Here is a 12,771-nt window from a genome sequence, read left to right as displayed (position 1 = left end):
AGTGCAACACCCATCCTCTGGTGGCAGCAGCATTTTCCTTGTTGTTCCTCATTGAAGGGGCCAGTACAGTAAATAGGACAGACCAAATTGCATAGCCTCCACACCTGTTTTTTAAGCCATCGTGATGATTGTGTAAGCTATCCAGCATACTTTTTAAAAATTCCCTTTTAGGCCCTGCACAGTAGCTCATGCCTGTAATCCCAGCACTGTGGGAGGCTGAGGTAAAGGGATCACTTGAGGCCAGGAGTTTGATACCAGGCTGGGCAACATGGCAAGACCCCATCACTGCAAAAAAAATTTTTTTTAATTAGCTGAGTGTGGTGATGTACACCTGTAGTCCCAGCTACTCAGTAGGCTGAGACAGGAGGATCCCCTGAGCCCAGGAGGTTGAGGCTACAGTGAGCCGTGATTGTAACACTGCACTCCAGCCAGGGCAACAGAGTAAGACCCCGTTTCTTAAAAAAAAAAAAAAAAAAGGCAGGTGTGGTGGCAGGCACCTGTAATCACAGCTACTCGGAGGGGTGGAGAATCATTTGAACCTGGGAGGTGGAGGGTGCAGTAAGCCAAGATTGCGCCGTTGCACTCCAGCCTGGGCAATAAGAGCAAAACTCTGTCTCAAAAAAAAAAAAAATTCCCTTTTTGGCTTGAATCAGCCAGCGTGGCTGTTTCTAAGTAAGCATCCTGACTGGCAACTCAGTCAAGCTGGATACCTCCCTCACTCCTTTTAGAACATGCCCTTTGCTTTCCTGACTCATAAAACAATGCCTACTGTTGCTTCCATCGAGAATTCTCCTCTGCCTTCACTATTGGTCAAAATCCTTCCCACCCTTTAATGCCTTGGTACGGCCTTTCTGAAGGGCAACTTTGCCTTGTTCATCTAATACCCTGAAAGTGTGCATTTCTTAGGACTCAGAATTCCACTGCTGGAAGTTTATCCAAAGAAAATAATCAGACTAGTATGCAAAAATGCATGTAATAAGAGTAGTCTTAAGAGTTACTGAGTACATATTCTGTGCCAGGCATTAAACTAAATCCTTTAAATGCAGAATTTCACAACCCTTAGAGTAAACATTGTAATTGGCTTTATTTCAGGGATGAGAAAATGAAGACTTGCAGGTTAAATCTTTTGTCCAAGGTTAAGGGATTATAGATGACTTTTTTTAAGTGTGGGGACTACAGCTGATTTTAATTGTGTATATTAATCTTTTCTGAATTTTCTACTGTAATAACCATGTATTAACATGTGTCACTTTTTAGGACAGTAAGATAGCACAGAAGGCTTACTCCTATTATTTTTTTCCTTTGGAAGCTTAGGGAAAATAACAAAACAAGGATTCTGTTTCTTTTACTTTGAAAGGTATGGAAAGTCATCACCCTGGACTTTGAAACAAGAATAGTATTTACTCACACAAAACAGCCCTGAAAACAACATTCTGGATCTTATGTGTTTCCCATGTACCAGCACTCAGCCAGTTACGTTTTGTCAATATGCAAGTAGTATGAAAATTATGTTGTGACTCGTACAGAATACTCTTTGGACATGAGGATAGATTCACTTATCATCATAGTCATTTAGAGAAGAAGAGACCCACTTTCCCTGTAAATCTCCAGGGGTATTACATGCCCCAAATTACTATATTTGGGGCTTTTCTATATTCAGGCTGCTTTGCCTCTGATCCAAAAACACTAGTCAAGGATCTCCTTCCATATCTATGCTGAATTAACAGAAAAAGTACCAAGCCAAGTCTATTAAATGCTAAAATGACCAAGTAAAAACTCCCCAAGCCACACCTTACCTCTTCTGACACAATAATTAATGGATATTTGTCCTCAGATAAAAAGTTGAAAATAACCCATATTTTAAATGCATCTTCTTCTGTAATGAGCAGGGGATTCTTTGTGAGGTTTTTTTTGACACAGAGGGTCCAACACATCCTATTGAATTCAATCTTGTCAAAGTCGTCTTGGACCTAAAAAGGAATAAGGAAAAACTCCAACAAATCAGTCCGATATAAGCTATATGTAAGGCAAGTAAAACAGAAAGACAAAAAGCCTCCTTTGGCTCCCATTTTAATCAATCCAATTAACCAATAGCCATATCCTACATATTTGCTTTAGGTATTGCACTTTCAGTGGCTCAATTAAGATGTTACATTTAGCATGACACTGAACCAACATCTGTTCATATCACTCCCTTGGCACATAAAATACTGACCTCTCAAATAGTTACTGTTTCATGGGTATACACTATCTTCCTATTAATAAATAGACTACCAATCCTAGCACTGACCTCTCAAATAGTTACTGTTTCATGTGTATACACTATCTTCCTATTAATAAACAGGCTACCAATCCTAGCACATAGAAGAAACTGAGAATGTCAATTACTCAGTATGAGCCAAGTACAGGTACCTTATCTTTACATATATGGTCAAAGAAGAGGCTGGGCATGGTGGCTCACGCCTGTAATCCCAGCACTCTGGGAGGCCGAGGTAGGCGGATCACCTGAGGTCAGGAGTTTGAGACCAACCTGACAAACATGGAGAAACCCCATCTCTAGTAAAAATACAAAAATTAGCTGGGCGTGGTGGCACATGCCTGAACCCGGGAGGCAGAGGTTGCAGTGAGCTGAGATCGCCTCATTGCACTCCAGCCTGGGCAACAAGAGCGAAACTCCACCTCAAAAAAAAAAAAAAAAGGAAGAAGATACCTTCTTTTGGGGAAAACTATTTAACTGAAATTCTAAAACAACAATCCTGCCATTCCTTAATTTGTTCACGTATCCAGTGTTCCCTCAGCATCTACTACGAGCCAAGTACTGAGATTACATAGGCATGAGCCACTGTGCCTGGCCTATTTTTTATTTTTATTTTTTTTTAACATTGTTTATATTAATTTAAAAAATAAATAGAGATGAGGTCTTGCTATATTACCCAGGCTGGTCTCAAACTCCTAGCCTTAAGCATTTCGCTTGCCATCAGCCTCCCATAGTGCTGGGAGAAACTTTTACATCCTATAAACTAAGGATATAAAGATGAAGAACTAGGTCTGTGTTCTTAAAATGTTCACAGTTTATTAGGGAAAACAGATATGCAAATAAATTTTAATATAACTGTGTATAATTTAACAGTGTATAATTCAATAGAATTGTTCACTCATTTGACAAATAAAATTTAGATCATAATTACTATTTGCCAAAGACAGTACAAAGATACTCAACATAATACTGGCCTATGTTCCCAAGGAATGTAAAGACAATTACAGCAGAGTGTGACAAGTACTGTAATAGAGATAAGCAGAGGATTTTGCAGGAGCACTGAGGAGCTAACACAGTCTTGACATCTGGGGAAAGATTCGCAGAAAGAGTGACAGGACAACAGAGCTGAGTTCTCAAGCAGCATCAAGAGTCAAACAGATCAAGTATGGGATAAAGGGTATTCCCGGTAGAAGAGAATGTGAGAAAGCCCCGAAGTGGAGGCAAGCATAGTCAGTTTGGAAGAACTGTGAGTATTTAATGTGAATGGGGCACCTGGTGCTGGAGGGTGGTATAACTAAGACTCTTCATAAGTGCAAGTAACAGAAACCACCTTGGGTTCCTTCAAAAACAAAAGGAATTTATTGGAAAAACAATGGGTAACCTCACAGATCTAATGCAAGGGCTAGAAAGATCTAGGCTCTGAAATTAGGCTGGTACCAAGGTAGAGTAGGCAGCCAGAACTGCGGCTGAACCACTCACGGGAACAGTCTGGTGGAGACACCACTGCCTGTATAACATGAGAGCACCCTCACTATTACCACTGCTACCACTGCCCCTGTCCATGATCTTCTGCGTCACTCACTGCAGATTCAAAGTTCTATTGGCTGAGCCTGGGTCACATTCCTGTGCTCTAGCTGCCGAGGAACAGGGAAAAATGAGTACCTGAACTTTCCAGATTTTGAGGTGTGAGACAGGTCCTGTTCCCCACCAAGACTCTGTAGAATTTCCCAAATGTAAGAAAAAAGTTCAGATGCTAGACAGACAGACAGACACACACACACACACACACACACACACACACACACACACACAAGGCAAATTTCCACTACATGGGACACAGTGAAAGACAAGCCAGTGAGGTAGGTGAAGACCAGATCATTAGGAGATTTATCATTCACGTTAAGGAGTTAGGAGTTTATCTGGACTGAAAGAGTTGAAGGTAGTAACAGATATACTCTTCATTTTAAAAGCCACATTCTGCACCAGTGCAGTGCCTCACTCCTGTAGTCCCAGCACTATGAGAGGCTGATGCAAGAGAACTGCTTAAGGCTAGGAGTTTGAGACCAGCCTGGGCAAGACTTCATCTCTATTTATTTTTTAAATTAATATAAACAATGTTAAAAAAATAAAAATAAAAAATAGACCAGGCACAGTGGCTCATGCCTATGTAATCTCAGCACTTTGGGAGGCCAAAGCATAAAGACTGCTTGAGCCCAGGAGTTTGAGACCAGCCTGGGCAACAGAGAGAGACCCAGTCTCTACAAATAATAATTTTAAAAATTAGCTGAGCACAACAGTGCATGCCTGTGGTCCCAGCTACTCAGGAAGGTGAGGCAGAAGGATTGCTTGTACCCAGGAGGTCAACGCTGCAGTGAGCCATGATCATGCCATTGCACTCCAGCCTTGGAGACAGGGCAAGACACTTTCTCAAAAAAAAAAAAAAAAAAAAAAATTTTTTTTTGAAAATTTAAAAAAAAAAATCTTTTTTTGAAAATTAAAAAAAAAAAGCCATATCCTGGAATAACATGGAAGATGTACTGGAGGAGGCAGGCATGGGCAGCAGAATAACATCAGCGAAGCATTTCTTTTTAGAAAGATGTGAACAAAGCATTTGGTTTACTATGTGAAAGAAGTCACCAGCTGTCCGCAGGCAGAAGTTTCACCTGATCTCTAACTTTAATTTGTAGTTGGCAAACCAGTCCTCCAGGAGTAGAAAGAACTCCTTTGTGTTCTGCCTTTAGCACCCTGCCTCAGTCTAACACCATTTCCCATGGCCCCATCAAATACAAGTGATCCCATGGAGAGAAAGCAGCAGCAGCAGCAGAAGCAGCAATTGCTGCTGCTTTTCTTTTTTGCCTTATCACTATCACCTTGAAGACTTACTATATGCCAGGCATTTTATATGTCATTTCTCGCTTAAATTTTTTATTAGTCCTATAAGGTTAATTATTGCCCCTATTTTACAGATCAGAAAGTACAGCTTCCAAAAAACTGAGCATCCTTGAACAACACAGATTTGAACTTCGAGGGTCCACTTAAATGTGGATTGGATTTTCTTCTGCCTTTGCCACCACTGAGACAGCAAGACCAACAACTTCTGCCGCTTCCTCAGCCTACTCAACAAGAAGACAATGAGGATAAAAACCTTTACGATGACCCACTTCCACTGAATGAATAGTAAATATATTTTCTCTTCCTTATGATCTTCTTAATAACATTCTTTTCTCTAGCTTACTTTATCATAAGAATAACTGCATATAATACATTTTACATTAAAATATGTGCTAATCAACTGTTTATGTTATTGGTAAGTCTTCCAGTTAACAGTAGGCTATTAGAAGTTAAGTTCTGGGGGAGTCAAAAGCTATCCTTGGAGGCCAGGCACAGTGGCTCATGCCTGTAATTCCAGCACTTTGGGAGGCCAAGGCGGGTGGATCGCTTGAGTTTAGGAGTTTGAGATCAGCCTGAGCAACATGGTGAAACCCTGTCTCTACCAAAAATACAAAAAATCAGCCAGGCATGGTGGCATGCATCTGTGGTCCTAGCTGCCCGGGAGGCTGAAGTTGGGGGGAGATCGCACCACTACACGCCAGCCTAGGTGACGAAGTGAGAGACTCTGTCTCAAAAAAAAAAGAGTTATACTTGGATTTTCAACTGTGTGGGTTCAAGGGTCAACTGTACATTTACAAAGTTCACATGGCTAGTAAATATCAAAACCAAAGTTTAAACTCAAGCTCAGCAAGGTGTGGTGGCTCACGCCTATGATTCCAATGCTTTGGGAGGCTGAAGTGGGAGGACTGCTTGAGACCAGGAGCTCGAGACCAATATGGGCAATATAGTGAGATCTTATTTCTACCAAAAAAAATTATTTTTAATTAGCCGAACATGTTGGCACGTGCCCGTAGCCCCAGCTACTCGGGAGACTGAGGCAGGAGGATCACTTGAGCCTGGGAGGTGGAGGCTGCAATGAAGGCAAGACTGTGCTGCTGCACTCCAGCCTGGGCGACAGAGTGAGACTCTGTCTGAGGGAAAAAAAAAATCCAGCCTGGGCAACATAGGGAGATCCCTGTCTCTAAAGAAAAACATTTTTTAATTAGTAGGGTATGGTGGTTTGTGCCTATAGTTCTAGCTTGTCAGGAGGCTGAGGTGGGAGGCTTGTTTGAGCCCAGAAATTCACGGCTGTAGTGAGCTGTGATCATGCCGCTGTACAAATCCACACTCTAATCTGGGTGACAGAACACAACTCTGTCTCAAATGCTAGCTCTTCCCACCATACCAAACCGCTTGTAGAACTCAGTAGGTGGAGGCCATCTATGGGATGAATGCCATCTATGCAGAACATTTCCAAGGCCACCACCACCAACTCTATCCACACCCCACAAAACACTAAGTGGAAGATATGCCACACAGGGGAAATGACATGTGCACAAAAGCAGATAGCCTTGCTCTGAGAACAAGAAGTGATTCTATGTGGATTATGTGGTGAATCATAGGGTTCCTGAGGGGAAGTGGCTAGATATACAGCTGGAAAAGCAAACATAAGACCAAATCACAAAGGGCTTCATAATTTTAAGAAATAGATTGTAGGAAAACAGTTCAAGGATTTTAGAACAGAATACATAAAGAACTCCTACAATTCAATAACAGAAAAACAAATAAGCAAATTTTAAAATGGGCAAAGGAATTATTCGACATGTCTCCAAATAAGATATACAAACGGCCAACAAGCATATGAGAAGATGCTCAACATCACTTATGATCGGGGAAATGCAAATCAAAACACAATGTGATATCACCTCACACCTGTTAGAATGGTCGCTATCAAAAAAACCAGAAAATAACAAGTGTTATTGTTAGGATGTGGAGAAATTCGAACCCTAGCACACTGTTAGTGGGACTGTAAAATGGTGCAGCTGCTATGGAAAACAGTGTGGAAGTTCCTCAAAAAATTAAAAATAGAACTACCATATGATCTCGCAATCCCACTTCTGGGTATATATCCAAAAGAACTGCAAGCATGACCTTAATGAGACATTTGCACACCTATACCCACTACAGCATAATTCACAATAGCCAAGATGTGGAAGCAACCTAAATGTCCATCCAAGGATGAATGGATAAAGAAAATGTGATATACACTGGGTGCAGTGTACACTTCTTGGGTGACAGGTGCACCAAAATCTCCGAAGTTACCACTAAATAGCTTATCTATATAACAAAAAAAACACCTGTTCCCCTAAAACTATTAGAGTTAAAAAAAAATTTTTTTTTAATTTTTTAAAAGAAAACAAGGGCCAGGCGCAGTGGCTCACGCCTGTAATCCCAACACTTTGGGAGGCCAAGGCAGGTGGATCTCTTGAAGTCAGGAGTTCGAGACCAGCCTGGCCAACATGGTGAAACCTCGTCTCTACAGAAAATACAAAAATTAGCCGGGCATGGTGGCAGGCACCTGTAATCCCAGCTACTAAGGAGGCTGAGGCAGGAGAGTCACTTGAACACCGGAGGTGGAGGCTACAGCCAAGATCGCACCACTACACTCCAGCCTGAGCGACAGGGTGAGACTCTGTCTCAAAAAAAACAAAAAAAGAAAGAAAAAGAAAATGGTGTGTTATATACATACAATGGAGTATTATTCAGCCTTAAAAAAAGAAGGAAATGCTATCACAGGTGACAATGGGGAAGAACCCTGAGGACACTATGTTAAGTGAAAAAGCCAATCAAAAAAAGACAAATACAGCATGATTCTACTTATAATAGAAGGTATCTAAAGTAATCAAACACACTTTAAAAAGATAGTAGAATGGTGATTGCCAGGGCCAGGGGGAAAAGGAAAAGAAGTGTTGTTCAAAAGATGTAGAGTTTCAGTTATGCAAGATAAAAAAGTTCCAAAGTTCTGTTGTACAATAATGTGCATACAATTAAAAATACTGTACTATACCCTTAAAACTGTTAAGAGGATAAATTTACATTACATATGTACCAGTTTTTTTTAGGTATAAAATCCATAGTTTTCATAGAAAATAGTGCATAAAGCATTAGTATTCAAGTGTTTTCACACAAGGTATAATGTCAAACAAAATAAAGAAATTCAATCTTAGGTTTCCAGAATTTCATATACCATACACTATACTGAATGGTTTTCAAGTTTCTATAAGATATGTGAAAGAATCTTGCTAAAGAAAAAAAATGCTTCCTTCCTGTAGGAGATAGCTAAAAATAAAGAAAAAAAGGAAAAAAAATGCTGCAAAGTATTTATTATTAAATTATATGATGTACTGACCATATACACAGCTGTAACAAGAAAAAAAAAAACGAGTTCTTTATGTGCTAATGTGAACTAATCACCAAGATATGACATAAAGGTACACAACACAAAGAATTATACAATGTCCAGTGAAAAAATGCAAGTCACAAAAGACCATATAGAGCATGATCCTATTTTTATGTCTCCAGAGTAAAAATTAATCATACCTTAAGATATACATATATGACAAAACTTTTTTCTAATGTGAGAGGAAAATGCACATAAAATTCAGGATGGTGGCTTCCTCTTGGGAGGAGGCAGGGAAATGACAAAAGAGAAGAGCAAAGAGGTTGAGGCAACAACATTAGTGATGTGTTTCCCAAGATGAGTGGTAGGTTCACAGATGTTCATTTTATTATGCTTTATAATTTTCATATATCCTACAAACATTCTTTTGTATATATCATATTATAAAATAAACAAAAACACAAAATGGGGGGAAAAAAAACAAGTGCTGATCAATGTATACAGATCACCAAGTGTACACAGATCACCAGTGTATACAGATCACCAAGTATATACATATCACCAGTGCATACAGATCATCAAGTGTATACAGATCAACCATTTGTGTACAAAGGGGAAAGAACAGATCATCTTTGCTGTTTGTATAAAGTGTAGCAATGTCTGCATCAATATGTCTTTGAGCTGAACTGCAGCTCAAGACTCTTATTCTAGATCCTGTCTTTTACTGTGTATCTGTGGATATGCAAATATTTGTTACCTGTCTACTACAGGTCAGTCAGCATCTGGTATGGGAGGAGTCCCACATAAAATAAGTCACACGTAGTCTCTAAGGAGCTTCTAAGTGCACGGAGGAAGACAGACTAACAGTTATGTGCAAATGCTCCAATAAAGGAGAATACAGGGAACTCTAGCAGGGCACAGTGGTTCACACCTGCAATCTCAGTGCTTTGGGAGTCCAAGGCAGGCAGATGACTTGAGGCCAGGAGTTCGAGACCAGCCTGGCCAACACGGTGAAACCTAGCCTCTACTAAAAATACAAATTATCCAGGCATGGTAGCTTGCACCTGTAATCTCAGCTACTCGGGAGGCTGAGGCATGAGAACCACTTGAACCCGGGAGGCAGAGGTTGCAGTGAGCCGAGATTATACCATTGCACTCCAGCCTGGGTGACACAGAGTGTCTCAAAAAAATAAAATAAAATAAAAATTAAAAAAAAAAAAGAGGGAAGATGGAGGTCCTTTTTCCTTGCCTAATGCAGCCATGGCTTGTGGTCCCAAGAAGCATCTGAAGCAGGTAGCAACTCCAAAGCATTGGATGCTGGATAAATTGACCAGTGTGTTTGCACAGTGAGGCCATATATATATATATATATATATATATATATATATATACACAGTAAGGCCATAAATATATATATGGTCTCTCTCTATATAGACAGTAAACAGAATTGTGTCTGTTATTAAAATATTATAGAACATACTGGGAAATTCTCAGAAATCCAGCATTTGGATAGGGATGATGGCCGCACAACACAGTAAATACATTCACAACTATTTTACTGTACACTTTAAAATGGTAGGTTTTATGTTATGTGAATTATATCTCAATGGTTTTATAGCTTCATAAAACCATTTAAACCAGAGCAAGAGCCAAGAAGGAAAAAGTAAAATGGTAGGCTCTTCTCATATAACTACATATACATTTCTAACCTCAAACTCTTTCCTGAGTCCCAGTTCTATATTTTATTACAACTCACATGAAATCATTAATTCTTTGAAATCAAAGGCCATATCTTATTCAGCTTTGTACCCCTCTGCCTGGTTTGCAGTATTAATTTGCTCATTCATTCATTCAAATCACTGTGAGTGTTTACCAGGTACCAGTTACTACGCTAAGAGCTGGATAACAGTGAACCAGTTCTTGCCATCACAGAACTCACACTCTGGAGAGGGAATCAGATACCAAACAATACAGCAACAACCCAGCCACTAGTAAGTGCTATAGAGGAAAAGCACAGGCTGCTGGGGGAAACACATTATAGAAGAGCTGGTTAGCTCTGGGAAGGGTGGGTTCTACCAGAAGAAACCTCCCTGAGGAAGTGACAATCAAGTCCAGAGCTAAAGGATCAACAAAAATTCGCTGCATTTGATGGGCGGAGTTGGCCTTACAGCACAGAAAGCAGCATGTCTGAAGGCTCTGAGGCAGGAAGGGTCTTGGTAATCTGAGGAACAGAGAGAAGGCCAACGTGGTTGCACTAAAGTGAACAACCCACATGTCCAACAACTGATGAACTGAATATGTAAACAAAACATGGTATATCCATAACGGAATGTTATTCAGCCATAAAAAGGAATGAAGTATTGTTACAGGATACAACGTGGATGAACCTTGAAAACATTATGCTAAGTGAAAGAAGCCAGATACAAAAGGCTGGCTATTGTATCATTCCATTAATATTATATGACCAGAATAGGCAAGTACATATAGACAGAAAGTAGATTTGCACTTGCCTAGAGCTATAGGGGAGAGGGAGTGATTGCTAAATGGGTATGAGATTTTGGGGGCAGCAGTGAGATGAAAATATTCTAAAATCAATTGTGGTAATGGTTGTAGTGAATGAACAAAAAAACCACTAAACGGTACATGTTAAATAGACTAATTGTATGGTATGTAATTTATATCTCAATAAAACTGCTACTTTAAAAAACAATATATCTTTACAGTACATGACTAATATTGCTGGCCAAAGTATTCATCAGTATAAAGTCATTCATGTTTCTCAGCATGAAACCCCTTTATTTACTCAAAAGTTTACAGTCCTCTATAGTTTCACAAATACAATGAAAATGTAGAGTCCAACTTGGTCATTGCACCAAATTAAAAGTATGTAACTTTCAGTCAGGTGCAGTGGCTCACACCTATAATCCCAGCACTTTGGCAGGACAAGGCAAGAGGATCACTTGAGCCCAGGAGTTCAAGACCAGCCTGGACAACACAGTGAGACTTCTGCAAAAGAAAAGTTACAAATTAGCCAGGCATGGTGGTACACACATGTAATTCCAGCTACTCCCCAAGCTACTTGGAAGGCTAAGGTGGGAGGATCTCTTGAGATCAGCAGGGCAAGGTTGCAGTGAGCCATGATCATGTCACTCACTCCAGCCTGGGCAACAGAGCAAGACCTTATCTCAGAAAACAAAAAAACAAAACAAAACCCACGCTATGTAACTTTCAAACAACAATGAATGAAAAAATAACACAGGCTAAAGAGCAATAAAAAAGAACCACATGAAAGCACAGGTTTGGGTGTTTAAGAACAGTACCACTTCCTACTAAATGATGTTGTTAGGCACACATCTGAAGTGCTTTGAGCACTGATGGGAGTCATTTCATTAACAGAAGAAACTTGAGACTACACTTTATAAAAGAATTGTAAGTGACATATGAACAAAAAGAAAGTACACCAAGGGGAAAAAGCATAAATGTTAGACTAGAAAAACAGAATGCAGAGGCTGCTAGGCTCTAGAGGAGAGACATACTGAACTGAAAAGTTTCTCTGTGTTTTTCTTTTGTGTATGTTTCCAAAAAAACAAATACAAAAAGACTTCTGTTGGAAAGCACCAGATTCCCCAATTGGAACTTGGCATACTGCCAATGGATTAATGATTTTAATCATATAGCCCAAACCAAGCCTTAATATGAGAATCAGAGAAAAGAACTGACAAGATTTGGACTAGCAAGCCTAATCAGCCATTAAATCTCATGGAAGAATTAGACTGCCTTAAAAATATGCTGAAGCAAAACTAGTTTTTTATATACTTTATTGGTACTAACTAGAAGGTAGTAATATACCACTTTCTTCAATTATTCACTGTCAGATAATCCAGCAATAATGTCTCTGCCAAAAAAAAAAAAACAACCCACAAAAGTTTCTTCCTAGACGTTTAAAGAATTCCATTCCTTTACTAAACAAGGATTTTTTTTTTTTTAACAGACAAGGTCTTACTTTGTTGCCCAGGCTGCTCTAGAACTCCCAGGCTCAGGTAATCCTCCTGCCTCAGCCTCCCAAAGTGCTGAGATTACAGGCATAACCTAACACGCCCAGCCAAGAAGGAATTTAAAAATTTAACATTTGGGGCCGGGCACAGTGGCTCACGCCTATAATCCCAGCACTTTGGGAGGCCGAGGCAGGTGGATCACCTGAGGTCAGGAGTTCAAGACCAGCCTGGCCAACATGGTGAAACCC

At 39.9% G+C, this 12,771-nt stretch overlaps 1 protein-coding gene across 1 annotated transcript in view; it reads right to left on the bottom strand.

Moving 5' to 3' along the window:
- The window catches only part of SWAP70 (switching B cell complex subunit SWAP70), an 86,160-nt gene that overhangs the window by 36,626 nt on the left and 36,763 nt on the right, over positions 1 to 12,771 (bottom strand). Inside the window, exon 3 of the mRNA XM_030829386.1 lies at positions 1,797 to 1,970. Within this exon, the coding sequence (XP_030685246.1) occupies positions 1,797 to 1,970 (174 nt within the window). The remainder of the gene's footprint in view (positions 1 to 1,796; positions 1,971 to 12,771) is intronic.

Source organism: Nomascus leucogenys, chromosome 15, assembly GCF_006542625.1.
Source record: "Nomascus leucogenys isolate Asia chromosome 15, Asia_NLE_v1, whole genome shotgun sequence".
Lineage (NCBI taxonomy): Eukaryota > Metazoa > Chordata > Mammalia > Primates > Hylobatidae > Nomascus > Nomascus leucogenys.
Note: the sequence above shows the minus strand (reverse complement) of the source record. Positions and strands in the feature narration are given on the sequence as shown.